This window comes from Dasypus novemcinctus, chromosome 17, assembly GCF_030445035.2.
Source record: "Dasypus novemcinctus isolate mDasNov1 chromosome 17, mDasNov1.1.hap2, whole genome shotgun sequence".
Lineage (NCBI taxonomy): Eukaryota > Metazoa > Chordata > Mammalia > Cingulata > Dasypodidae > Dasypus > Dasypus novemcinctus.
This window is the reverse complement of record NC_080689.1, coordinates 69077703-69102612: the sequence shown is the minus strand read 5'-3', so window position 1 is coordinate 69102612 and position 24910 is coordinate 69077703. Positions and strand designations below refer to the sequence as shown.

The window sequence follows — 24910 nt, the reverse complement described above, 5'->3', positions numbered from 1 at the left end:
GTAGATTTCAGTGTCGGTCCATCTCTAAGATCTCATTATACAAGATTTGGATGCTTCCTTTTAGTTCTCACACTGAGACATAGAGGTGTCTTTGATTAAAGTTGTTGCCAGAGGACAGTGAAAGAGATGAGACCATGCCAAATAGATGATAAACGCAAAGGCAAAGTAACTTTTCAGCCACATGGCATTTTCTTGATCATATCATATTGGTAATGCAAATATTTCTAGCATTTGGCTACAGGGATAGGAAAAAAATGGTAAAAAAAAAAAAATAGGAAAGGAAAATCTATTATTCTCAAATGTTCAGGTAAGTTTTCTTAGACAAGCAAACTAAACACTTTTTAATATTGTGATAGGAAGTTAATATTGCAATTTCACTCTATCATAAAATATGCAGTTTAAGCATATGTGTGTATTTATATGAACAAAGATGTATATACGCACATGATATTCCTTTTGTTTTCAAAGTGTTTCACTTATTTTTGGAAATTTGCAGTATGAAATCAGTTTATTCATTAACAGGTAATACTGAGACATCAACAAATGGAAGCTTGATTATAGATGAAAAGACTCAACAGATTTTAGAAGAGATTGAATCCCGAAGGTAGCTATATAAAGTAAAGACTTAAAAGATTGAGGGAGTGGAGGTGACTCAAGCCCCTGGGTGCCTCCCTTCCACATGGGAGGTCCTGGGTTCAGTTCCCGGTGCCCCCTAAAAAGAAGATGAGCACACAGCAAACAAGGGAAGGGGGGAGGGGCGAAGGTAGAGATATAAATAAATAAAATAAGTCTTTAAAAAAAAAAAAAAGATTATTGAGCAAATATTTCTCACTACTCATGTATAATTAACCATAACCTAACACATTAATTTGTGTGTTTAATATAAAACCAGTATTAGGTTAAGCAGCCCATGACCCCAGGGTTTAAAGACAAACGGCTGTGTTTGGATCAGTTGAAAGGAATGGGTAAAATGACATTTTTCAGGCTGGGAATTGCTTGTAACTAGAAGCTGGTCCTAATTATATTATTACCCCTTCTCCAAAATCTGGTTAGCCTGGGGGAATGTCCTAAATAGAAATGTCTTATGATAAGAAGAATGAGAATGAACCACCAATTCAGACTAATGAAGCTAAAAGGTCAAAAATATTAACATAAAATTGTGTGCTAATGTGGTATAAACTTGAGCATTTAAATAAGTGATATCTTTACTTTTGCTTTTTGTTTTAAAGCATTTATTTTTAGCAAGAACTATTTGCCTTTAATTCATTTTTGGTTTATTGCGAAATTTAGGGCACGAAGAAGACAGGCAAGGACACTTTCTGGGAACTGTAATCATCAGGAAGGGACATCTAGTGATGATGAACTGTCTTCTGCAGAGATGACTGACTTCCAAAAGAGCCAAGGTTAATTACTAGGTTTCTAATGTGTCTTCGTTCGACATACTTAAACGGTGGGAAATGCTTTGCTGTGATTGGGCCTGTATTTTTATGTTTTTATCCTTAAATTCATTAAATATATGGGATAGCTGGGAAAATATAAGGAAAAAAACATTTTTTTCTTTTAATGCTCTCTTTCTACCTCTGAAAAAATGGGGTAAAATGGGGGAGAAGTATTGTGAGTATTCTAGGTTCTTTATTTTGTTTTATTTTTCCCCTTAGCTTTTCTCCTCTCCCATCAGAAATAAACATTTTTGGTTTTGTTTCTGTACCATATACGTGCTATATTATTTTTAGTTTAAAACCACAGAATGTCGTTGAATCATGTTTAGCATTCTGAGACAGTCATGTGTATAGTTCAAAGAGTGTATGTAGGCTTTGGAGTCAAACAGACCTCAGTTGAATAGGGTTGCTGCTTACCACCACTGTAAGGCAGTGACTTCCTGAAACTGAGGTTGTTAACTGTTGTTCTCATGTTTTACTGTTGGTTTTTTTGGCTGTTAGTAAGTAGGCTAGTAACACTTACCTTGTCGAAAGGGTGGTTTTGGTGACAAAATGAGATAGTGTGTGCAGTACCTTGGCATATATTGGAATCTCAATAAATGGTAAATGTTATTAGCATTGGTATTATTACTGTTACTACTAAAGTGACTTTTTAATAGAAAAACATTTATATGTTAATATCAAAGGAAAGTTTTCAGTTCAACTGATTGTGTGGTCATATGTGACTATGTTTATAGGAAGCAACTTCAAAGTTCAGGTTTAAAACGTGCAGTATAACAAAACTTGTTTTGTTCACAGATGACATTTTGCAGGATCATAAGAAGATTTTTGAAGATGTACATGATGATTTTTGTAACATCCAGAGTATTTTGTTGAAGTTTCAGCAATGGCGAGAAAAGTTTCCTGATTCATATTATGAAGCTTTCATTAGTTTATACATACCAAAGCTTTTAAATCCCTTAATACGAATTCAGTTGATTGATTGGAATCCTCTTAAGGTATTTATTATACTTAACATATAAAATAATAATCCTGATCACATTAGTTACTTAAATTCTTTTGTTATCTGGTTAGCTATAAAATAATTCACCCTTAGAATTAGAGCTAATAGTTAGCACTTTGGAGCAACAGTCTAGAAATGTGTTTTAAGCTATGTTCTTTTCTTGGTTCTCTTGATCTTTAAGGCCAAGCAACACTGAACATCAGTAAGGCAAACACAATTTTTTTTTTTTTTGCTGCTTTTATGTTAACTTTGGAATTCCCCCCAAAACTTATAAGGTTGCATTAGTCCTAAAGAATTTACAGTCTGTGGGAGTGGGTGTGACTCAGTGGCTGAGTGCCTGCTCTCATATATGAGGTCCCTGGTTCAATCCCTGGTACCTCCTTAAAAAAAAAAAAAAAAGAATTTCCAGACTGTTTAGGGAAATTAGACATAGGAACCATAGGAACCTTGTTCTAAGAGCTCTGAAGTTGGAGAAGACACACTTGGAAAGCTGTTTGAGAAAGAAAAATTGGAACTAGGGTTTAAAAGGTATGCAGGATTTAAACAGGTGAAGAGAGAGAGGTATTTCAGAAAGGTGGTTCCATTTATAAAAATGGCAACTTCCCAGAGAAAGAAAAGGCTTTTTTAGGAGATACTGGGGTTTGAACCAGGAAACTCGTACATGGGAAGCAGGCACTCAACCACTGAGCTACTCCCATTCCCAAAGGAAAAGATTTTGAAGTAAATTTCACTTCATAGATAATGAAATGATAGTGAGGCATCCATGTGGATGTCAATAAGCAAACAGAAATGGGACACTGATGTTCTAGGAAAAGATCAGAGCCGAAGATAAAGATTTAACAAAGTAAGGGATGGATCCATACCTTTTTATCTTTCTCTCCTTTAGTCATATGTGCCTGTTGGCTGTGTTAGGTCCAGGGCCATGTGTCTTCACAGTCAGGAACCAAGATTGTCCTAAAGAAAGTACTGGGTTGTTAGTTATTAACCATTCAAGTTGAATTGGATACTCACTTATGCCTAGCAGACATCTCTCTGTTCATTCGTTCAGTACATAATATTTGGGCACCTGCTATTTGCCTGGTAAACTAAACCACGTGTGTGTGCTTATGAAAATTCAGGAAACCAGTGGTCAGTTTTTTCTCAAGGTAGATGAATTTTTATAAACAAATTCCTTGGCTGTTTTGTGTGCTTTTCTAACACGAGTATTTTGCACCTAGCAGAATATTTGCCATGTCGTAGGCTCTGAAGGTCCTGAGATGCAGTTGGCCCTTACTGAGTTTAGACATTGTGTCTTAGTCATGTCATCCTGTCCGGACTTGGTGGTCCGCTGCTATATAAAACATGAATTTTTCTCCATTGAACCTTAAATAATAAGCACTACAGCTTTTTTAAAAGTTTAACAGCCATTTTTTAAAACAAACTAATGTTTAAGAATTCACTTATAACTTTTAAAATTGTGTTATTAGCTTGATTGCATAGGTTTAAAACAGATGCCTTGGTTCACACCTATAGAAGAATTTATGGAAGATTCTAAGAAGGAAGATGGTTCTGATAAAAAAATCTTGTCTGCTATCATTGACAAAACCATTATTCCTCGACTTTCAGGTATTGTTTTATAATCTTTATAAATTTAAATTGATCTTTGACAGAGTATAAGATCAATAATTTCTGTTAAAGTCACAGATATGTTTTTTATTTTTTTGAGGTATCAGGGCCAGGGATTGAACCCTAGACTTCATATATGCGAAGCCAGCACTCAACCATTGAGTCACATCAGCTCCCCTAAGTTGTTTTTTGTTTGTTTGTTTGCTTGTTTTTTTAACTTATTTTTTAGGAGGCATTGGAGACTATAACCCAGGACCTCCCATGTGGGAAGCAGGCACTCAACCGCTTAAGCCACTTCTGCTACCCCACATATGTTTTTCAGAAGTGTTTGAGCATTAGGAAATACATGCAGTAAAAATGTCATAATTGAGGCTGGCTACAAAATGCTTGTTTGTGCATGTGGTTGGCTGCCAAACTGCTCATACTCTGAACTTGGTACATTTGTGACATTAGCACTGTGCTGTGACACCTGCTGTTAGTGGTATGCTTCCATCCATACTACATGTCCCTTTCTTCTCCTTAACTTCTCCCCTTCAGTTTCTGCTCTTTACCTCTTCTCTCTTTCTTTAAAAAAAAAACACATTTTCCTTACATCTGCCAAAGCAATCATAACCACTTAGTAATAAAGATTTATGACTCTTGTTTTACCTGCAGTTGAAATGTATTTGATACAGATCTGTCGCACTGTGTCACTGAGAACAGATTTCTGGCAGCAGAGTTTTCAGACCTCTATTTTAAAAGATGAAGCACCCAACTTTATATTGCATCTCAGCCAATTTGATTAGACTTTAAAAATTTTCTCAGTGTAACCTGTAGTGCAGTTGTAAGGGTTTGGAAGTGTAACAGAGTTACCACTTTTAACTAGTTCTATTAAAGATACTATAGAATTCAAATCCAAATACTTCACTTATGATTAAACAGTCCCACAGATAAGTTGCATATGAGAAATCAATACTGACTATATTCATTTCTGGCACCTTTATATTCAAAGAAACACTAGAAATCCAAAGAAACTATATTATTTCAAGTTGTTTTAATGCCTGTATCCTCTGTCACAGTGGATGACATCACAGAACTGAGTTGTCCTGATAAATTAAATTCAGTCATTTAGGAGCCAGCCTCATTAATATTCAAATCTTTATTAAATTTATAATGCATTTCTTAGTTTTCCTGTAGCATCTAACTTAACATCTTTTTTTTTTCTTTTTGAGGTGCCAGGGGTCAGGGATTGAACCCGGGACCTCAACCACTAAGCCACATCAGCTCCTCTGAGTTGGTTTTTACATATTTTGCATATTGTTTGTTTTTTTGTTTTTTCTAGGCAGCACCAGGAACCAAACCCCAGACCTCCCATGTGGGAAGCAAGCACTGAACATGCTCAACCACTTGAGCCACAGGTGCTCCCAACATTTTTTTTTAATTGGTGTCTAAAAATTATTCCTGAAAAGCCCCAGTCTTTTTAAGTGTTGTCGATAGCAGGGCCCTTAATGACAGATAATGATAAGTAGGCCTGTGCCTCTGAAGGGTGCAAAATTCTTTTGCCGATGTGTTTTTTAAAGTGATCTGACTTCTGCCACTGTCATACCACTGAGTTTGTCTTAACCAGCCTCTCCAACCACCACCTGATAAGATCCACTGGACATTTTCAAGTCTTCTGCTTTTTTTAAATTTTATTTTATTTTTAACATCTCTGTATTTGATATCTTTAAACTTACCTTCCCTCTTTAAACACTTTCTTTGAATTCAAGTTTCCATATGCTGGTGGATCTCCTACCAGAAGAAGCAGGCTACTGGTTCTCAGTGTTTTGAAAGCTCTTCTTTTGCCTATGGTTTAAACACTAGTGATTCTCGGGTCCTATCCTATACTCTCTTCTCACTCTTCATGAAGTCCCTGGGTAATTTCGTGCTCTTCTTTAGTGTACCATCTTTTTTCTGTGTTGCTCAGTATGGTAATTACTAACAACCTGTGGCTATTAAAATATGTTTTAATAATTAAAGTTAAAACTAAAAATTCAATTGCTTAGTTGCACTGGCCACTTCTCAAGTGTTCAGTTGTCACATGTGGCTAATTTCTACTGTATTAAGTAGTACAGATATAAAGTATCTTTTCCATCATCACAGGAAGTTCTGTTGTACAGGGTTGGGTCGAGTTGTATGGTAGGAGATAAGGCCTAATTGAAGAAAATTTAAGGGCTATTGGGAGGAGAAAAATCGGAGATAGCAAGTTTAGATAGTTTTTTGAGAAATTTTGCTGGTAAAGGAAAGAGAAATGGTACAGTAGCTGTGGGAGTGGAGGTAGAATCAAGAAAGGGATTTTTTTTTTTTAAATACAAGAAATAACTGCTTGTTTGTAGGCTGATGGGAAAGATCCAATAGAGGTGAAAATAAAGATTCTGCAGTGTGAGTGCAGAATTGTGGAAACAGGGCCTTCAAGTTAGTCAAAGGGGCATCTTGCACAACAAAGAGTAGGACTTAAAGAACAGGAGACAGGCTATCTGGGTACAAAGGCAGAGTTGTCCATGTTGTGGTGGAGCTTGTAGAGCTGCTTTTCTAAATGCCTGTATTTTTTTTTAATCAAATTGGGAAGCAAAGTATCAACTGAGATTGAGATCAAGGAGGAAGGAAAAGGTATGAAATAGTCACCTAGCAAGAGGGGGAGTGAATGGCAACAATATGATTGCTGGTCAGTGTTAGGGGTCATTTCCTGGTAATTAATTTAAAGTATGATTTCCTCAAGCCATTGTTTACCTTATATGATTGCAAGCACAGATGTGACAAGGTGAATTTAACTGGTTGTTTGGCCAGGTAAGTTCAATAAAGCCCAAGGGGGGCAAGGAAGTTGAGGGTATCTGCAAATATGTGATTGTAATGACTGGCTATAGGTTTTTAACCAAATAAGGAGGAAAGTGATAATAAGCTTAGGAATGAGGACTGTGAAAAGGTGAGTCAATCAATAGATTGCAAGACCTGCTGAGGGTGAAGGATTGTTAGCGTGGAAGTACTAGACAGTGTGAGCTGGGAAGGTAGTGAGGGGTTATCATCGAGCAGGGTGTATAAACTTGTGATTATGGAGGGAATGCAGTTATTGTGTTGTAGAGAAATCGGGTGTGTGCGGTATTGAAGGCCAGGACACGAGAACTCCGAGAAGGAAGTTGGTTTATTTCAACCAGCCAGGCTCGGTGGACTCTTGTCCTAATAAAAAACTGAGCCCCGAATAGCCTTTTTCAGACCCTTTTATACAGAGGAAATAGGATTAGGGAGACAAACGGTGGTTGTATGCAAACAGCCTTTTGGTTAGTTACTTCAGTGTTTTATCTAAGTATCAGATAGGTTATTTCCTCCAGGTAAATTTGATTTAACACATATTCTCCACATTCCAAGCCAGCTTGGATTTAGCATATCTTCCACATTCCATCTGGATGCAACCTTGAATACACATTCAGTCTTACATCCTTTTTGAACATTCAAAGACTGTAGGGCCTATATTACTTATTTGGACTTTTAGGGACTAGGTACATTTGGAACAACTTTGAATTTACGCACAGGTTATATCAACTGGGCATAACAGAATAGTGTACAGCTGTGGGAGTGGGCGGTGGGGGAAGGGTGATATCCACCCTTAGGCTCAGGCATAACAGAAACCGTTAGCATGTAATGGCCTTATTGTTTACACAGCACAAAGGGTCCAAAAGCAGGGGAAGAGATCCCATAATGGCCCACTCCCTGGAGAGGCCAAACTGCTCAAGTCAGGGTTGGTGGGTGATGACTCTGCAGAGGCAGCTTTACCCCAGAGAGGAAAGACAAATCTGTGCTGCCTGAGGGCTGGGTGTCTATAGAACCCAAGGGGAGGGGGCCCTGCTACTAAGAGTTCCCACCCTGATAAGCAGCCAGGTTCCCGGTTCATGGTACTGTCAGGCCACTCCACTTCTCCCAGGCTGTGGATGGAAACATTGAAACATCTGCACACAATATAAAATTGGGTGTTGGGGTGAGAGGGAGCAGGGGGAGGCCAGGGCTGGGAAATGGCTGGTGGGTGTGTTGGTGTCTGCCCCACCACTGGAGGAGAGGATTATTGGAAGAGGGCTGGTGAGGGAACTGAGATCTCACAGTACTGAAACATGGATTTTGAAATAATAATTGCTTTAGGAGTAGCATTAGAAACCAGAAAACCAGGAGCTGCTGTCCTCAAAGAATGAAGGAAAGTAGCCTGAGGAGTGACGACTCCTTCCGTAAGGTGGGATAGTATTTCATTAGTCAGATGATGTGAGCTGAAAAACTCAGTTATTTTAGGAAGGAAGGAAATGAGCAGTAAGGAAGAAATTTAGCTCACCTGCAGGTATGGAGAATGTAGAACAGCAATTAACTGTCTCTGGAGAAGGTTACAAGGAAGTTGTGCCTTCAGGGAGAGGCATCTTGAGTTAGGGTGAAAGGGGGGAAAGGAAATGGATGCAGCAGAGGTTGAAAGATGGAGGATTTTGGTGATGATTGACCATGTAGTTGCAGAGGGCTCAGTGGAAAGGTTTCAGGAGATGGGGAAAAGAAGATGAGGTCAGAGAAGGCGATGTTCTGTTAGGAGCCCAAGTCATGGGCTTTTCTCAGTCACTGGCATGGACCTCATTTAAAGAGCATGAGGAGACTAATCTGAGTAGTCCCTGGGCATTATTGTTGAGGGGTGGGAGGCTGGGTGGGATATTGCCAAAAGCCGGGCTCTCATTTGGCTCCTTTGCTGGTGAAGTCATTGAAATTTGTGGAGGTCATCCAGTTGCATTCCCCCTTAACCTTTAATAGGAGACAATTTTACTTCCCCTTTATTGTTAATTGATAGGTAGTAGATAGAGATAGGTATAGATATGTATATAGAAACATACAAGTCATTATCTGTTAAAGTCTTGATGGCCAGCTACTAAAGTTTTCCTACTTTCCATCTAACTGTATCTTTAGAAATAGTTTACCATTTGAGAGAACAGAGGAAAGAATGAGCTTTATTTATAGTTTTGCAGTCTTAAAGAAGGACATTTAGCAATTTGACAATGCCCAATGAGAATACTAACCAGCAATTTTTTTTTTCTTTTTCGGATAAACTATGAGAATGTCAGTATAACAAGCTTTCTACCGTAGTAGCTACTGCTGGATTCTGAAACCAGTCATTATTATATATATGTAACAAGTAAAAAACAATATAATAAATAAATTGTGCTCTGTTGAAATATTGTTTCAGACTTTGTAGAATTCATTTGGGACCCCCTTTCAACCTCGCAGACAACAGGTTTAATAACACATTGCAGAATGATTCTCGAAGAACGTTCTACTTGTGAAAATGAAGTTAGTAAAGCCAAACAGGTAATAATTTCTAGAGTTACAAATTTCCTCATTTATACCTAATTTTTATTACAAATCTTTGTTTATAGAAAATGCAGACAAGTACTTAAAAAACTATTTGGGGAAAAATAGGTTTACTTCTGATTGAAAGGAACTGGGATTGACCAGTTTTCCCTCCTTATGGTAATAAGAGCAAAAGAGTAAACCTTGATACTTCTGAATACTGTAACAGGAATGGTCATCTTTTCTAATTAAAGGCTACACATACTTGTAATAAGACTCAGATCATTACTTTTATTCTGATTGGATGATTTCTCTGTTCAGTGCCCTGATTCATGTTCTCATGGCCCAGCCAGCCATCTTTCAGGTTTGTGGCCCTGCAGAGATGAACAGACATAAATGCATTAGGGCAAATTCATTCCTTCTAAAAAGAGAAATCAAAACCAAAAAACACCCACCCAATTCAATGCCTTTGTTCTTTTAGCAAAAATCCAGTGTATTTTAGCCTCGCCTGAACAATAATTGCAAAATTAATCTACCATTTATTATCTGAACTAGTTATTTATATCCTGCCAAAGTTAAGAGCATTAGTCTCTTTAAGGATTCAAAAGTTCAATAGAGTAGATTTTTATCTTACAGTGACCTAGAATTGAGTTTAGTGAAATAAGACATAATTGGAAACTTTTTACAGAGGCCTTGCTGAAAGTCTGCTGAATCTTATTTTCAATGTGGTATTCTGTTTTTATCTTTTCTGTTTGTTCATGAGAATATTGTATATTGCTGCAGTTAAAGTAAGCCAATTTTAGGTCGAGCTGCCTGGAGCGCACCCAGAGTAAGTGACCAAGGTGGTTGAAAGGCAAGGAGGCACATCCTACTGATGTCGTGAATATTGTTGTACATGGGGAGGGATCACGAAGGAGGAAAGCTGGAAGGAAAAGTGAGAGGGAAAAGAAGGATATGGCATGATTCTGCCCTCAAGAAGTATGTAATCTTACAGGAAATAAGATAGGTGCATGAGCTGTAATTTAAAATAGGAAATAAGGAGTGGGAGAAGGAAAAGTAGGGAAGACAAGGAGCATTTATTCCTGTTTTGTACTAGGCACTCTGTTAGATCTCATGCTGGTGTCATCTCAATCCCAATAGCCCTATAGAAACTGGATGGTAGACTCATTTTACAGATGAAGAATCTGAGTTTCAAAAACTTGTTCACAGTAACACTGTGAGTTAGACCTTAGATAGTCTGCCTTGAAAGCCCATGTTCATCTCACTGACATTCATCTCGCTGACCACGTTGCCTTCCTATAGGCAGTGCAGTGCTATGAAACTTGAGAGAAGCAGGGAAAGAAGTTCCTTTCAGCAGTAAGGTTAGGAAGGAATGTATGTTAGAGATAGCCTTTGAGTTGGGACTTGAAGGATAGGATTTGCGTATAAGGCAACTGATGGAGAAAGAGTGTTCTCTGCTTATCTCTAACTGTATAAAAACATCAGTTAGATATATGAAAACCATTGTAGCAGTTAGAGATATTTAACCTAAAGAAAATCAGAGAGATGGTGTTTATAATCAAAGAAAGATTTATTCAGTGTTGTTACAGAACACAAAACAGAATTATTAGGTAAGAGCCATGATTTGCTGTCTGTATAGGATTATATAATACAGCCTAAGTGTAAAAGTGTTTTACCATTTATAAAATACTTTCACATTTCCCATTTGCTCCTTACAACTTCATGAAATGTACTTTTAATCGTGTTTTACAGATGAAGAAGCCAGGTCGCAGAAGGGCCAAGTCACTTGTAATAGATTGTTGTAGAAGATGAGAGAGGTTCACTTATTTGCGTATAGAAAGGCCAGGACTCAGGAATGATTTTGAGAAGGAAAAAATGATTTATTGATGGCCGGCCAGACTCAGGAGCTTTCTGTTTCAAACCCGAGCCTGAAACAAGATTTTTGAGTTCCTTTTATACAGAGAGGAAGGGCCAAATGGTTCTTTTGTTTCAGTGCTCAATAGGCTTGAATTAGCATATATCTTCCACATCCTAGGTAAGCTTTTAGCATGGACTTCATACATTCTAGATAAGCTTTTAGCACATTTGTTCTGCATTTTTATAGAGTTTGCATTGCTAAATTGTTTCTCTAGGACTGGAGTTGTTGTCATAATTACCAAGGGCAGGGCTACAGTTCTTACTGTCCCAAATGCATCGCACAGAAAACATACCACTCAGGTTATCTACAAATGTATGAACAGCCCCCCCAACTCATAGCCTACATCAAGAGCACTTGGGTAGTAAGTAGCAGGCCTGGCACTTTGTAATTACTGAAGCCTTTATGGATTCACTCACAAAGTTTTTTAAGTAGAAAATTTTTATTCTGGAAGCCCTCCCATTATGAATGTAAAAAATGGGTCGTTTACATTGGTAGGAAGGTAGACTATATCAGGGAGTCTCACCCTCTGCACCGTTGACATTTTGGACCTGATGATTCTTTGCTGTGGGGGACTGTCCTGTGCACTGTAAGATGTTTAGCAGATCCCTGACTTGTGCCCACTAGATGCCAGCAGCAGAACCCTCTGCCCCTGCCCCACCCCATCCTCCAGTCTTGACAAGGACAAAGAATAAACTAGGACCGAGGACTGGAAGCTAGAGGAGAGAGATTTTTGCTCCTCATTATTAAGTGAAATCTCATAGTCAGACCTATCCAGAATTATGGATGGCCTCAGGAGATGGCAGATCACTTCCATGAGATGTTCCAGGCATGGGTTGGATGACCAGTTATTAGAGTGTAAAAAAGCATTTAAGCAGTAGTTGGATCAAGATGTAAAATTCATCTGAGCATCAGATGAGTAGAGATGCAAAATGTATCTAAGCATTAGGTGTGTGTTTAGATAGATTAGTGGTTTTCAAACTTTATTATTTTTTTAATCAAGAGAACATTTTCCAAATAAAATTTTACAGAACATAATATACAAACACATATACAGAACCATACCTGTTCATTCTTACCTGAGCATCCCAATACCTGCCTAAACCACCTAGAGAGTACCTCCGTGGATATATAGAGCAGTGTAAAAACCACTGGCTAGAGATTCCAAATGCCTTTACAAAACTTTTTTAACATGTATACATAGATGTTTGTGTTTTTGTATGAGTTCAGATATGTAGTTCTGAATGCTTGCACTTTGGTGTTTGAAGAACTATTTTTTCCCCACTAAATAAACAGCGTATTTTAATACTTGGAAAAAGTTAATGAACTCAGAGTTATTTTAAAATGTGTGGGTTTAGGTTTTCTTTTGTTTCATTTACAAACTATTTATTTGGAAATAATTTCAAATTTAAAGGAAACTTGCATGAGTTAAGAATAGTATACACATATACCCTTTTACCCAGATTCACCTATCATTAATAGTATTTCCTGTATGCTTTAGCATTTGCTCTCCATTATATATACACACATATTCTTCTCTTGAAAAGTGAAAGTTGCATATTTGCTAAGAATAGAGATATTCTGTTAGGTAACCATAGAACTGTTAGCAACTTCAGTAAATTTAACTATTTTATATTCCACTTGTTGTTGACTTAATAATCTCCTTTCTAGCAGTTTTTTTAAGAAACTTTTTAAGAAACAAAGATTTAAACAATATATGTTTCTCAAGTTTGGTGTTCAAAATAATTTATATTAAATGAAAAATTAAGCATAATTATCTTTTCTAGCACAAACACTTAACTCAGTAATTTATACAAGCGCAAATAGTGCTTTATAGAGATATTATATAGAAAATGGTTCTTTTTAAACAGAATTTAAAATATTTTAACAAAAGGAATAAATTCAGTTTTTGTTTTTATTGTTAATTAAATATATGACAATTAGAAATATATTTCAGATAATTAAATGGGAAGAGAAAAGAAACTTTAGTTAGATGTACTTTTTATGAAAAATATATTTGATTGAGTTCTACATTATGAGTAATTTGATTAGTATAGGATATATGATAGCTTAATTTGTCTACACATATTGTGTCACTGAGTAATTTTTTTTAAGATTTATTTATTCATTTCTCTTCCCTTCTCCCCCACCCCGGTTGTCTGTTCTCTGTGTCTACTCCCTGCGTCGTCGTCTTTGTCTGCTTCTGTTGTTGTCAGTGGCATGGGAGTCTGTGTTTCTTTCTGTTGAGTCATCTTGTTGTGTCAGCTCTCCGTGTGTGCGGCACCATTCCTGGGCAGGCTGAACTTTTCTTTCGCGCTGGGCGGCTATCCTTCCAGAGCGCACTCCTTGCGCGTTGGGGCTCCCCTACACAGGGACACCCCTGGGTGGCAGGGCACCCCTTGCGCGCAAAAGCACTGCGCATGGGCCAGCTCCACACGGGTCAAGGAGGCCTGGCGTTTGAACCACTGACCTCGCTGCCCGGTCCCTGAATATTGAAAAAATAACTTTCACTCTAGTATGTAGTATGCTATTTTCATTGTCAAATAGGGATTCTTTTTTAAGAATAAGAATAGCATTTCATTATAGGAATTTTGTTAATTGATGGGAAAAAAATTTAATTCCCCTTATCTCTTCAGTTAAAGGACTGATAACCTTTGTAGGATATTTTCATTCAGCCTTTTTTCAAAGTTATAACCCTAATGGACACATAAGTTTGTATCCTTCCACTTAACATTATCTCATTACACATTTGCATATGTTACTATAGTTTTCAAAAACTTTAGATAATATTTTTATGTAGTAGATGGCTCTAATACGATGTCCTTAAACTTCCCTATTATTGAATATTTTGGTTGTTTCCAATTTTTTTAAAAATACAAAACAATAAAATGAATTTGCCACAGTAAATTTACTGGATCAAAGGACACAGACAAACCAATGAAGGACCCAGAACTAGAGTATATGAAAGACATCTACAAACCAATTAAAAAAAGAACCTGAGACAAAATAAAAATATAAAGTAGGCAAGCAATTAGGCACTTAGTAAAAGGGCATTCCAGATGGCATATAAGAATATGAGAGGATGTTTAGCACCACATTACTGAACAGAGAAATGAAAATGAAGACAAAATGACATAGGACTACATACCCACCAGAATTGCAAACATTAAAAAAAAAAAAGTGGGGAAGAATGAAAGGAAATAGAATTTCTTATACACTGCTGGTGGGAATATAAACGAGGTACCACTACTTTAGAAAAAGTTTGTCATTTTCTATAAAGTTGAATATGTGGCCACATCCTATATCCCAGCAATTCCACTCCTATGTATATACCCATACATGGCATGTATCCAGGAACTTTTTTAGCAGCATTATGTGTAATAGCCCTGAAACTTACCATCTGTATGTCCCTTCAGTAGTATTTATGCAGCAAAATACCTTACAGCAATGAAAATAACCTGCAGCCATATGCAACACCATGAAGGAATAAAGTTCTCTCATACCCAAAAGATAAGTTATTTTAGCACTTGATTCTGTGGGCATGTATAAATTTGCACTGCTGTCAAAAATTACTGTTTCTGATAAACCTGTTTCCAGCTATGACTATCACTGATGTTTTTCAAATTTTTAAATACTAGGATTTACTTACATCCATTGTTTCAAGAATAAAGAAGGCAGTAGAAGATGATGTATTTATTCCTCTGTACCCAAAGAGGTAAAAACTGTTGCTTTTTAGATTGTTTGAAATAGCAAATCATGTAATAAAGATTTGTTTAAGAATGGAATGCCAAAGAAATTAATTGTTTTCAAAACATACATACCTTATACTCTATTAGGATGCAAATTGAGAGTCTAAATTTGCGGGCACTTACCATAGGCTGGCACTCATACATATATTTTATGGTACCCTGGAAACAGAAGAGGTGCTGTAGAGTGGTTAAGAGCACAGATTTACCAATCCCTCAGTAAAAGAGGGATAAAATCAGTGCCTGCCCCAAAGATGTAATGAGGATGAAGACAAGCTTGGAACAGAACAGTGTCTGGCACAAAGGAAGCACAGTATAAGGCCAGGAATGTAACTGAAGCACCAGAAACTGCATCTGTGAAGTCTGTGTTCACTTTAAACTAGGAAACAAGTAATATTTAACTCATGGTCTTAACAGTTGCTAAGAAGATATCAGTTTATAGTATAATCGATTATGAACTGTAGTTATCCAGTGAGTATTCACAAGATAGAAGAGCTTTGTGGAAGGGGAAAAAAAGGAACCACTTAGCTTTCTGAGTAGGCTAGATGATGGATTTAATGTTTTAAATCATGAAGAGATGTCTGCATGTGAAAATTCTGTCCCAGTCAGATTTGTTTTATAATTTTTAGATAAGTCATACATCCATATGCTTCAAAAATGTGAGTGTGTTTGATTTTATTCATTTATATTTAATATAAAAAGTCTTATCCCTTCTACCTGCACCTCCACTTACCCAGTTTCTACCCTTCCTACCCTATACGTAAATATGTACTATGATTAGTAGTTACTTACTGATTTTTATTTATCCTTCCAGAATCTCTTCATGCAAATACAAATAAATACTAATATTATGCTGTAATGTTATTTGCCCCTCCTTTCTACAGAAAAAGAAGTACGTTGTAAACAGTTGTAACTACTGTTTTGTACCTTACTTTTTTTTTACTTTTCCAATGATGTGAATAATCTTATATACATACTCTGTATGTTTGCAAGTATATTTACATAAGGCAGATCCAGAAAAAGGACTGGGAGGTCAAAATATACATGCATTTGTAATTTTGATTGAAATCATCAAAACACCTCCATTTACATTCCATTAAGGCTTAGCTTGGTTCCTAAAAAAAGACATCTCAGTTTTTAGGTCCTGGTTCTGAACAATTGACTATTATTTGCATTTTTCTCCATTCTCTTTCCCTTATTTGAAATTAGTGTTGTAGAAGACAAAACATCACCACATTTGAAGTTCCAAGAAAGACAATTCTGGTCAGGTCTAAAGGTAAGCAGAAAACTGCAAAAAATAAAATTACAGATTTTTTTTAAAATTCCAGCTTAGTATAAAGCACAGATAGCAAACTTTTTTGTAAAAGGCCAAATAGTAAAACTTTTAGGTTTTATAAACTATATTGTCTCTGTTGCAACTACTCATCTCTGTCACTGTTGCACAGAAATAACCATATATGATACATAACTGAATGAGCATGGATGTGTTCCAATAAAACTGTATTTATGGACACAAATTTGAATGTTATGTAATTTTCACATGCTACAAATTATTCTTCTTTTGCTTTTTTTTTTCAACCATTTAAAAATGTAAAAGCCGTTCTTTGATCACAGCCTTTACCAAATAGGCAGCAATCTGAACTTAACCCATAGGCCATAGTTGGCCAACCCCTGGTCTAAAAGGTAAAGGGTGAAGTCATTAGCTAAGTCAGTAGCATTAGGGATGGTAAGGAGAAGATGGGCTCAAAAGATATTTAGGATGAAGTATTTATTAAAAGAACTTGATCACTAATTAATTGCACATGAGAAGTGTAGGGTGATGGTCAAATTCCTGACTTTGATGACCTGTAGCTGATTATGGCATTCTATGGGGACATTGTAGGGTATATAAGAAGGAGAGTTTGGGAGGGAATGTAAGATCTGTTTTGTACATAGTTAGTTGATGATATTTTTATGGGACATAGATAGGTATAGAGGTCTAGGAGACAATTAGATACATGAGTCTGAATTTCAGGGGACAGATCTGAGCTGGAGATTTGGGCAGTATCTGGAGCCCTGGTCATGAATGACAACCTCCAAGATTAGATAAAGCATGAAAAGAGGATTAAGGATAGAACTTTGGGAAGCATAATCATCAGAGGTGGGCAGAGAAAGTGGAATCCTCAAAGGAGCCTTCGAATAGTTACAGGAGGGCCCATCAGGGAAGCTAAAAGAGAAGGACTTTCAGGAATAAAGATGAATGCAAAATGCCACTGAAGAAAATTAAGAGAAAGACTGAAAATGTTTTTTCAGTTTGACAGTTGGAAAGTTAGCAAGAATAGTTTCAGTTGGATGAACTGACTTTTGCCATGTTGTTGAATAAGAGAAAAGGCTTTCCAGGAAGAGGGAGCAGTGTGGACACATGAAATAGGAAAAGTGTTGCATGCTAGTAAAACCACATGTAGTTCAGCACTTCAAAATCTAGTCATGGAAAACACCATAAAATTCACTGAAAGTTCAGGATTTGGAGAACACAAAGGCAATCGTTATTTTATTAGAATTAGAAGTACTCTGCCTAAGTTATTTCCAAATTCACAGGTTACTATAAATCTTATTTTTTATATCAAAGAAATGGAAGTCTCAGCATTGATTGGTTTCTCAGGGTCACCTGTTGGTAACAGTGGCTCTGGCTTTTGACTGCAGGCCTTTATGACTCCTGGGGTCCTGGGGTCTTTTACACAATGGTCCCCAGCTTGGGGAGAGGTTAGATTGGGGAGGAAGATTAATGATCTGAAAAGATTACAGTGAAGTTATTTGGGTCAGATTTTGGATGGATATCCTAGAAAATGAAAATAGGATTAGCAAATTGACAGAGGTCAGAAAAGATCAGGAATTGATTCAGAAATGTTTTATATCAAATTTTTAATTGGCAGTCCAGTAAGCTTATAGTGAGAGTTTTAAAATGTTTGATCAATGCTTATGTTTCTTGGAGACTATTATAGTTTCCCTTTGGAGAAAGGAAGCATATTTGCTTGATTTTTTATCTTAGCTCTTTCGCAATATTCTTCTTTGGAATGGACTTCTTCCAGCTGAAACCTTACAAGAGCTGGGACTGGAGAAGTTGCTAAATCGCTACCTTATCATATCTCTTCTTAATGCCTTACCTGGGCCAGATGTTATTAAAAAGTGCAATCAGGTAAGTCGTATGGAAACTGATTCTAATTTTATTTTATTTTTGAAAATCAGGTATTAAGTCTATGAAAACAAAGTAATTAAAATTGTGGTGCTGGCATAAGAATAGACATCAACTTAACAGACTAGAAACCTGAAAGCACCACTCTGTACTTAAGAATTTGTTTACTAATGTAAACTATCACAAGTAGAGAAAGGGAAAATTATTTAATACTGGGACAACTGGTTAACTGTTTATAAGAATTATTTTAGATCCTTACATCTCATTATATACCATTATACGTTTCAAGTGAAATAAAGAATTAAATGTAAAAAATTAAAATACTTTAAAATGATGGTATCTGAAAGTGAAGGAGTCCTTTCTAAACTTAAAAAGCGAAAGAATAAATAAGAGAAAAAAAATAGATTTGACAAAAGGTAAAACTTTAGTGGATCAAAAAGATATGGAGATGAATGGATCATTTTTAAAACTGGAGCATGGGTAGGTTAAGTCACTGTACTATGCTTTCTAGTATTGTATATGTTTGAAATTTTCTATAATAAAGAGCTAAAAGGAAAGAGAGTTGAGGAACTGAGAAATAAAATTATAACACATACCAAGGGTTAATGTTCACATTACATAAAAAGCTTTTATAAATTAGTAAACAATTCAAAAACTCCAATTAGATATGGCCAAAAGACATCCTACAAGCAATTTGCCAAATTATATATATATATATAAGTAATATGAACATATGAAAAAAGTTAACAATACTAATAATCAGAGAAATGCAAATTAGATCATAAAGATTTATTTTACCTGTTATGCTGGCAAAGAATTTTTTTGTTGTTATTTTTATTTATAATTCACAATGTTGTCAGAGAAGTACAGGGAAACAACAGCCCCACGTCCTTCCAGGGGCACCATTCACACAGATAGGCAGTGCTGTAGTTCTGAGAAACAGTCTCCTGCACTGGTGGAAGGAGGAATCCAACTTTTCTGGAGGAAGTTTTGGCATGATATATATGAAAACAGTTAATATAGGATTAGCAAATAGGATTAGCAAATAGACAGACATCATACCCTGCAGTGTATCATTTTTACTTCTAGGAATGTATCCTAAGTTAAAAATCAGAAATGCACATATAGATTTAAATACAAAGAGCATTACAGCATTATTTATAATCATAATTATAAATCATTATGGTCCACTCGTAAGATAAGACATGTTGAAGAATTTTTAAAAACAGGAGAATATTTGCTTTATAATATAAAGTATCAAAAATAAAATACAAAACTTCATACATCAGTTTCTTGCCAACCACAATTTTTCTGGCTATGGTTTTTATGTCAGTATTAAACATCATATATAAGAAATTAAATCATCACCCATGCTATATATTTAAGGTTCAGTTTAGTCCCCTTTGACCTGAGGGTCTATGATGAAGATGCAGAGAAAAGCGAGTAAATTTACACACTCCACTCTGCACAATATAGCTAGAAGATCAGACCAAGAAAATGTAGCCTTAAGTCCCAAGGTATTTGTGATACAAAACAAGGGAAAGCAACTGTAAATGACACTTTGAAACTTAAAAAAGAGATGCACTTTCCATAATAAAACTTGTAAAATCTTCTAGGTGATCACAGTGTGTCTTCATTTTTTTTGAACAATTGAAAAAGGTAATAAAAAATGAGGATACTCTTTTTTCTTTGTGTATGTTTTTAGTTCTAACCAATCACTTTATTTTAGAAAGAATACACTCCAGAACTTTGATTAAGTATATTTTATAATGTATATTTGGTGCATTTCAATTTTTTATAACTTTTCTGTTTTCATTAAATACTGAACTTACAAACTAAGCATAACCTGTTTGTTCAAGAATTTCTGTGAATAGTGTGATCTCAAATTTTTCCTTCCTACCCCTTTCCCTTTCTTTTTGCCTCTTCTTTCTTCTGTTTTCCCTTCACATTTTTCTGTTTTTACCAAAAATTTCCTCCAGATCATGTATGGCCTTTAGGATAAAATCAGATAAGATAAACTGTTTGGGTTTATTTTCCAAAAAGAAAAATCAAATATGCATGTATTGATTCATTATGCTGTCAGGGACATTAAAGCAGTGAATTAAATTTGTAAAAGTTTTTTTTTTTTTTTGCTATGTATATCTTAGAATCACCTATTGGACTTCTTAATTCTAATTTGTGTATCTAGATTATACTTAGGTCACCCAGTTTCTCTTGTGAAGTAATATTAATTGCATGTATTTTATAGAAGTGTAGTTTTATGTTTAGGCATTTTGTTTTTTAGTTGTAAATTATGTTTGTAGAGATTTAATGGCTCAGTAATACAGGAGTATAGAAAGAAATACAAATAGAGAGAATTCATAAAGAGTAAAATATGATATTCTAAAAAGTCTTTAGCCCCTAACAAAGCAAGTAGGGAAAATTCTCAAAATTTATTTAACCACAAACTATAAATGGGAAGAATAGTATTCCACTAGCATAATCACTATGAGAATTACAAGACATGATGTTGGCAAAAGTCCTTAGACAGTCACTGTCATTATTGTAAACCAGCTGTGTGTGTTGATTTACAGGTAGCAGCATGTTTACCAGAAAAATGGTTTGAAAATCCTGCGATGAATACATCTATTCCCCAGCTAGAAAACTTCATCCAGTTTTTATTACAGTCTGCACATAAATTATATAGAAGTGAATCCAGGTAAGGTGTATTTATTTTCACTTTCATAAACATAGTTCAAGGGTTCTATTATGTTCTCAGCAGTTTTCCGAAAGATTGGTACTTTTACTATGCTTCTAAAAGTCTGTTGAGACTCTAATTCTGTAGAGTTTAGAAGATATTTTCACATGTAACCTTTGGAATCACTCACCATTTTATACTCCTACTTCATGCCTATTAGTTGATATTTTTAAATACAAAGCTTTTGCAACATAAACACTTCCAGAAAACTATAGCACAGGAATATTAGAATTAAAGCCATTGATCAAAAACATCTTATTAACTTTTTTTTCCAAGTCTTAACATTTGTAAAGTCTCAACATTTGCTCTGTACAAATTTGCATAGTGTTTTACCCACATTTGTTACTGCACATCTCATTCACAGTGCCAGATGCTTAGGAGTTTAAATACAGTGATGTTCTAATAAACCACCCCTTCAGAAAGGGAAAAAGAAGCTCAGATTTATATCATTTGCCAGTGTCCGTGATGAAAACACTCCTACCGTGGCTCACACCCTCCTGGTCTAGACAAGCTGGTTCCACACCCCTGCGGTACATTCCTGTGTATTTTCTACAAGTTTGTATTTTCATTAAATACAATCCCTGGGCTTCTCCACTTTTCATTCATTCACACTAAAATTGCCAGCATATGCCCATTAATAGTCAAATAGTATCTGAGCTTAATAATTATGGTGAGAAGGCAACATCTCCATATTTTATGTTATTTTAGGTACTGGTTTTCTTTTAGATTAACCACTGATAATTAGGTCCTAAATTAGCCACTGTGCCTTCGTACATTGCATTCTTAAGGAGACAAATGCTTTTTTGTTTTGTTTTTCAGAAATGAAGTCGAAGATATAATTCTTATTCTGGTGAAAATAAAAGCTTTCAATCAAGCAGAATCCTTTATAGAGAAGTACCACCTAGATCATCTTAAATCAGTAATTAAAGAAGCTTAGGTAAATTGTCTTAGGAACGTACTAAAATGAAATTTTAATATGGTCACATGCAGTTGCTGGTTTAAAAACAAGCTGGTACTGTAGCCTCTTCTTCATTTCCAGTAATGGAGGGGAGAACTGGTGAAAAAGCAGGACTCCATCCTTCCATTCCCCTGCCTCCACATTCCACCTCCCATAGCATGAAAGTCTCCTCCCCCTGATTCTCAGATGTTTGAAAACTTTAAGCCCACAAAAGCAGTAAAAATCCACCTACACCTCTTTGATTCTTTTTACTTACTTTCCAAGTTAAGAGGAGAGTTGGAAAAACCTTGCTTATAGCTGTTTTGGCTCAGCTGAGCACACTAATAAGTCTTCTGTCCCGAACCATAAAAACATCTTTTAGTTCTCTTCACTGTATGCCTATTTACAAATAAGTTAAAAATGTAAATTATAATGATCTTAATTGAAATGAATATTTTTTAATTATACAAATGACTAAGGCATTTAAGACTTTTGACAACTGATTGCCAAATTGCTCTTCAGAAATATATACCAATTCATTGTATCAACACACGTATAGGAGAGTGCCAGTGAACTCCCACCAGCAACAGGTATTATCATTTTTTCCAATTCATTGCAAATTTGGTAGGTGAAAAAAAAAACTCATTTTAATTGCTATTTTGTTTTGCCTATTAGAGAATGAATACTTTTTTTTGGTGATTTGTAATTCTTTTTGAAATATTTTATCTCTTTATCATTCTTATAGATTCATAAGACATTTATATTTTAAAGGTAATGATCTGTTGCTTGTCCCGTGCTGTAAAGTTTTCCTCATCTGCCATTTTTCTTTTAATTTTGTGTACTACACTTTTGGTGTACCAAAGTCATTACTTGTTAGGTAGTTATTGCTCTTTCTCATTATGGTTTTTGTCATTAATGATGGGCTTAGAAAGAAAGGAGGTATTTTAAATACTCAGAATGACATAAAATTGATAAAATTTTCTGTAATTGAGGAAGTCTAAGGCAAGGTAATAGAGTTAAAAGAAATTAAGAACATTTTTCAAGTGAAAATTGACTTGTAATTCTTAATTCTATTTGCTAAATAACTTAAGGGCAACCCTACATATATATTTTGCAAATTGTTGCCCATAAGAAAATATAGAAAAAATTATTTATTATTACCTTTATTTTTGAAGCTGCATATAATATATTTTAACAGTTTTGTGTGTTATTTCTACCACAGTGAAGACGCATGACTCACTGGTATGAAGAATTTTTTTAATCATATAGGAATTGTCTCATGTAGAAAATGTCAAACCAATTGTTATCCCTAGCAATGTGTTTTTAATGTTATCCTTTCAGAACTTTTCTCTGTTTACAATAGTATTTGTAATATATGCACATATAATTTAGTGTTTTTTACATAGATGACAGACATATTATTGCATATGAAATTTGTATTTTTTTACCATTAAAGTGCACATTTGTAAATTTCTCTCTGACTTTTGCATTTTTAATTGACAATGTGTTGAATGTGTTCCCTTATATTTTTAAGTTGGACAGAGACCTCTCTTGCATTTCTTAGAATTAAAAATATTATAATTGTTTTCAGAATTACAAATTGATTTAAACTACTCTTAGTTTTTTATTAAATTTCATTATGCTTGCAATTTGAACCTCAAGATTTTAATCTGTCATATACTATAACTGAGGATGTTCAAAAACATTTGTGCAGCTTGTTTAATCCTCAGTGTAGAATTATTTTTTTTCCTCTGTCACTGTGAAATAGATTGCATGAAGGGAAGAAACAACTAGCAGTAATAAAGCTTTGAATTGGCAGCCCATCTCACATCTCAGTTTTTTCCCTTGGAATTTTTTGGCTATTTTTTTTCATAGAATGTAGAAATTTTAAAGAGTCAGATGACTTTTTAAAAAATTTCATCACCATGGCTGTTAGGAACCTTAAAATACCTGAAAAACCATGGTTTTGCATGTCTTAGGCCTTTAACAAAATGATACTTACATGGATGAGGCCCTAAGAAATATTGTGTGTGATATAAATCCTGAAAAGGATATTACAAAAGAAAAAAAAATAACAGATGCATTATCCCTCATGAGCAGAGAAAGAAAAGTCCTTAATAAAATATCAGCAAAGTGAACCCAGGAGTGTATTAAAAAGGGTAAAACATCATGACCAAGAAGGTTTATTCCAGGAAAGCAAGGTTGGTTTAGCATTTGAAAGTCGATCAGTATAATTTACCACATAAAAAGAATAAGGAAGAAAAACAATATGATCATTTCAATAAATGCAGAAAAAGCTTTTGACAAAATTCAGCACCCCCTCATGATAAAAAAAAAAAACTTTCAGTAAACTAGGAATATAAATTAATCTGATAAGGGACATTGCAAAAGACATGTGTATCAAATATACTTAATGGTAATATAGTAAATTATTGTCTCCAATATTCAGGAACAAAGCAAGTATATCTCCTCTCACCATTTCTGTCCAACATTGTTCTGGAGGTCCTAGCCATGCAATCAGTCAAGAAAAAGAAAGGTATAAAGAATGAAACACAAGCATAAGATAGTCATTATTCACCAATAACATGATTATCTACAAAGAAAACTTTATGCAGTCTAAAAAAAAAATCAGAACTAACAGGAATTTAGCAAGGTCATAGAATATAAAAATCAAAGCCACGGACATGCTACTTATCTGATTGGAATCAAATTTAAAAATAACATTTTCAGTACCATCATAAAACATCAAATGTGGTTAATTTTAGGTTATATATAACACAGAACTGTACAATACAAAAAGTGAACCCTAATGTAAACTATGGACTATAGTTAATTGTAATAATGTTTCACATTTGTAGGAAAGGTACCACATTAATGGAAAGTGTTAATAATAGGGAAAACTGGTGGCAGTGAGGATATTTGAGAACTTTCTACTTTCTGCGTGATTTTTCTATAAACTTAGAACTGCTAGAAATGTGCATCAGATACCTAAGTACAAATATATAGAGAGATGTGAAAGACCTCTTTACTGAAA

The 24910-nt window shown here is 35.2% G+C and overlaps 1 protein-coding gene across 2 annotated transcripts in view; it reads left to right on the top strand.

The window, feature by feature from the left end:
* Positions 1–23350, top strand: part of GCFC2 (GC-rich sequence DNA-binding factor 2) — a 50630-nt gene extending 27280 nt beyond the window's left edge. The window contains exons 8-17 of one of the 2 annotated variants that reach the window (XM_004473349.5): positions 523–604; positions 1291–1403; positions 2238–2437; positions 3909–4047; positions 9266–9387; positions 14923–14999; positions 16240–16306; positions 18059–18205; positions 20776–20900; positions 21759–23350. In XM_004473349.5, the coding sequence (XP_004473406.3) occupies positions 523–604; positions 1291–1403; positions 2238–2437; positions 3909–4047; positions 9266–9387; positions 14923–14999; positions 16240–16306; positions 18059–18205; positions 20776–20900; positions 21759–21876 (1190 nt within the window). In that variant the 3' untranslated portion in view covers positions 21877–23350. Of the gene's footprint in view, positions 1–522; positions 605–1290; positions 1404–2237; positions 2438–3908; positions 4048–9265; positions 9388–14922; positions 15000–16239; positions 16307–18058; positions 18206–20775; positions 20906–21758 lie in introns of both variants that reach the window. The other variant, XM_004473352.5, reaches the window with a different exon arrangement.
* Positions 23351–24910: the final 1560 nt, after the last annotated feature.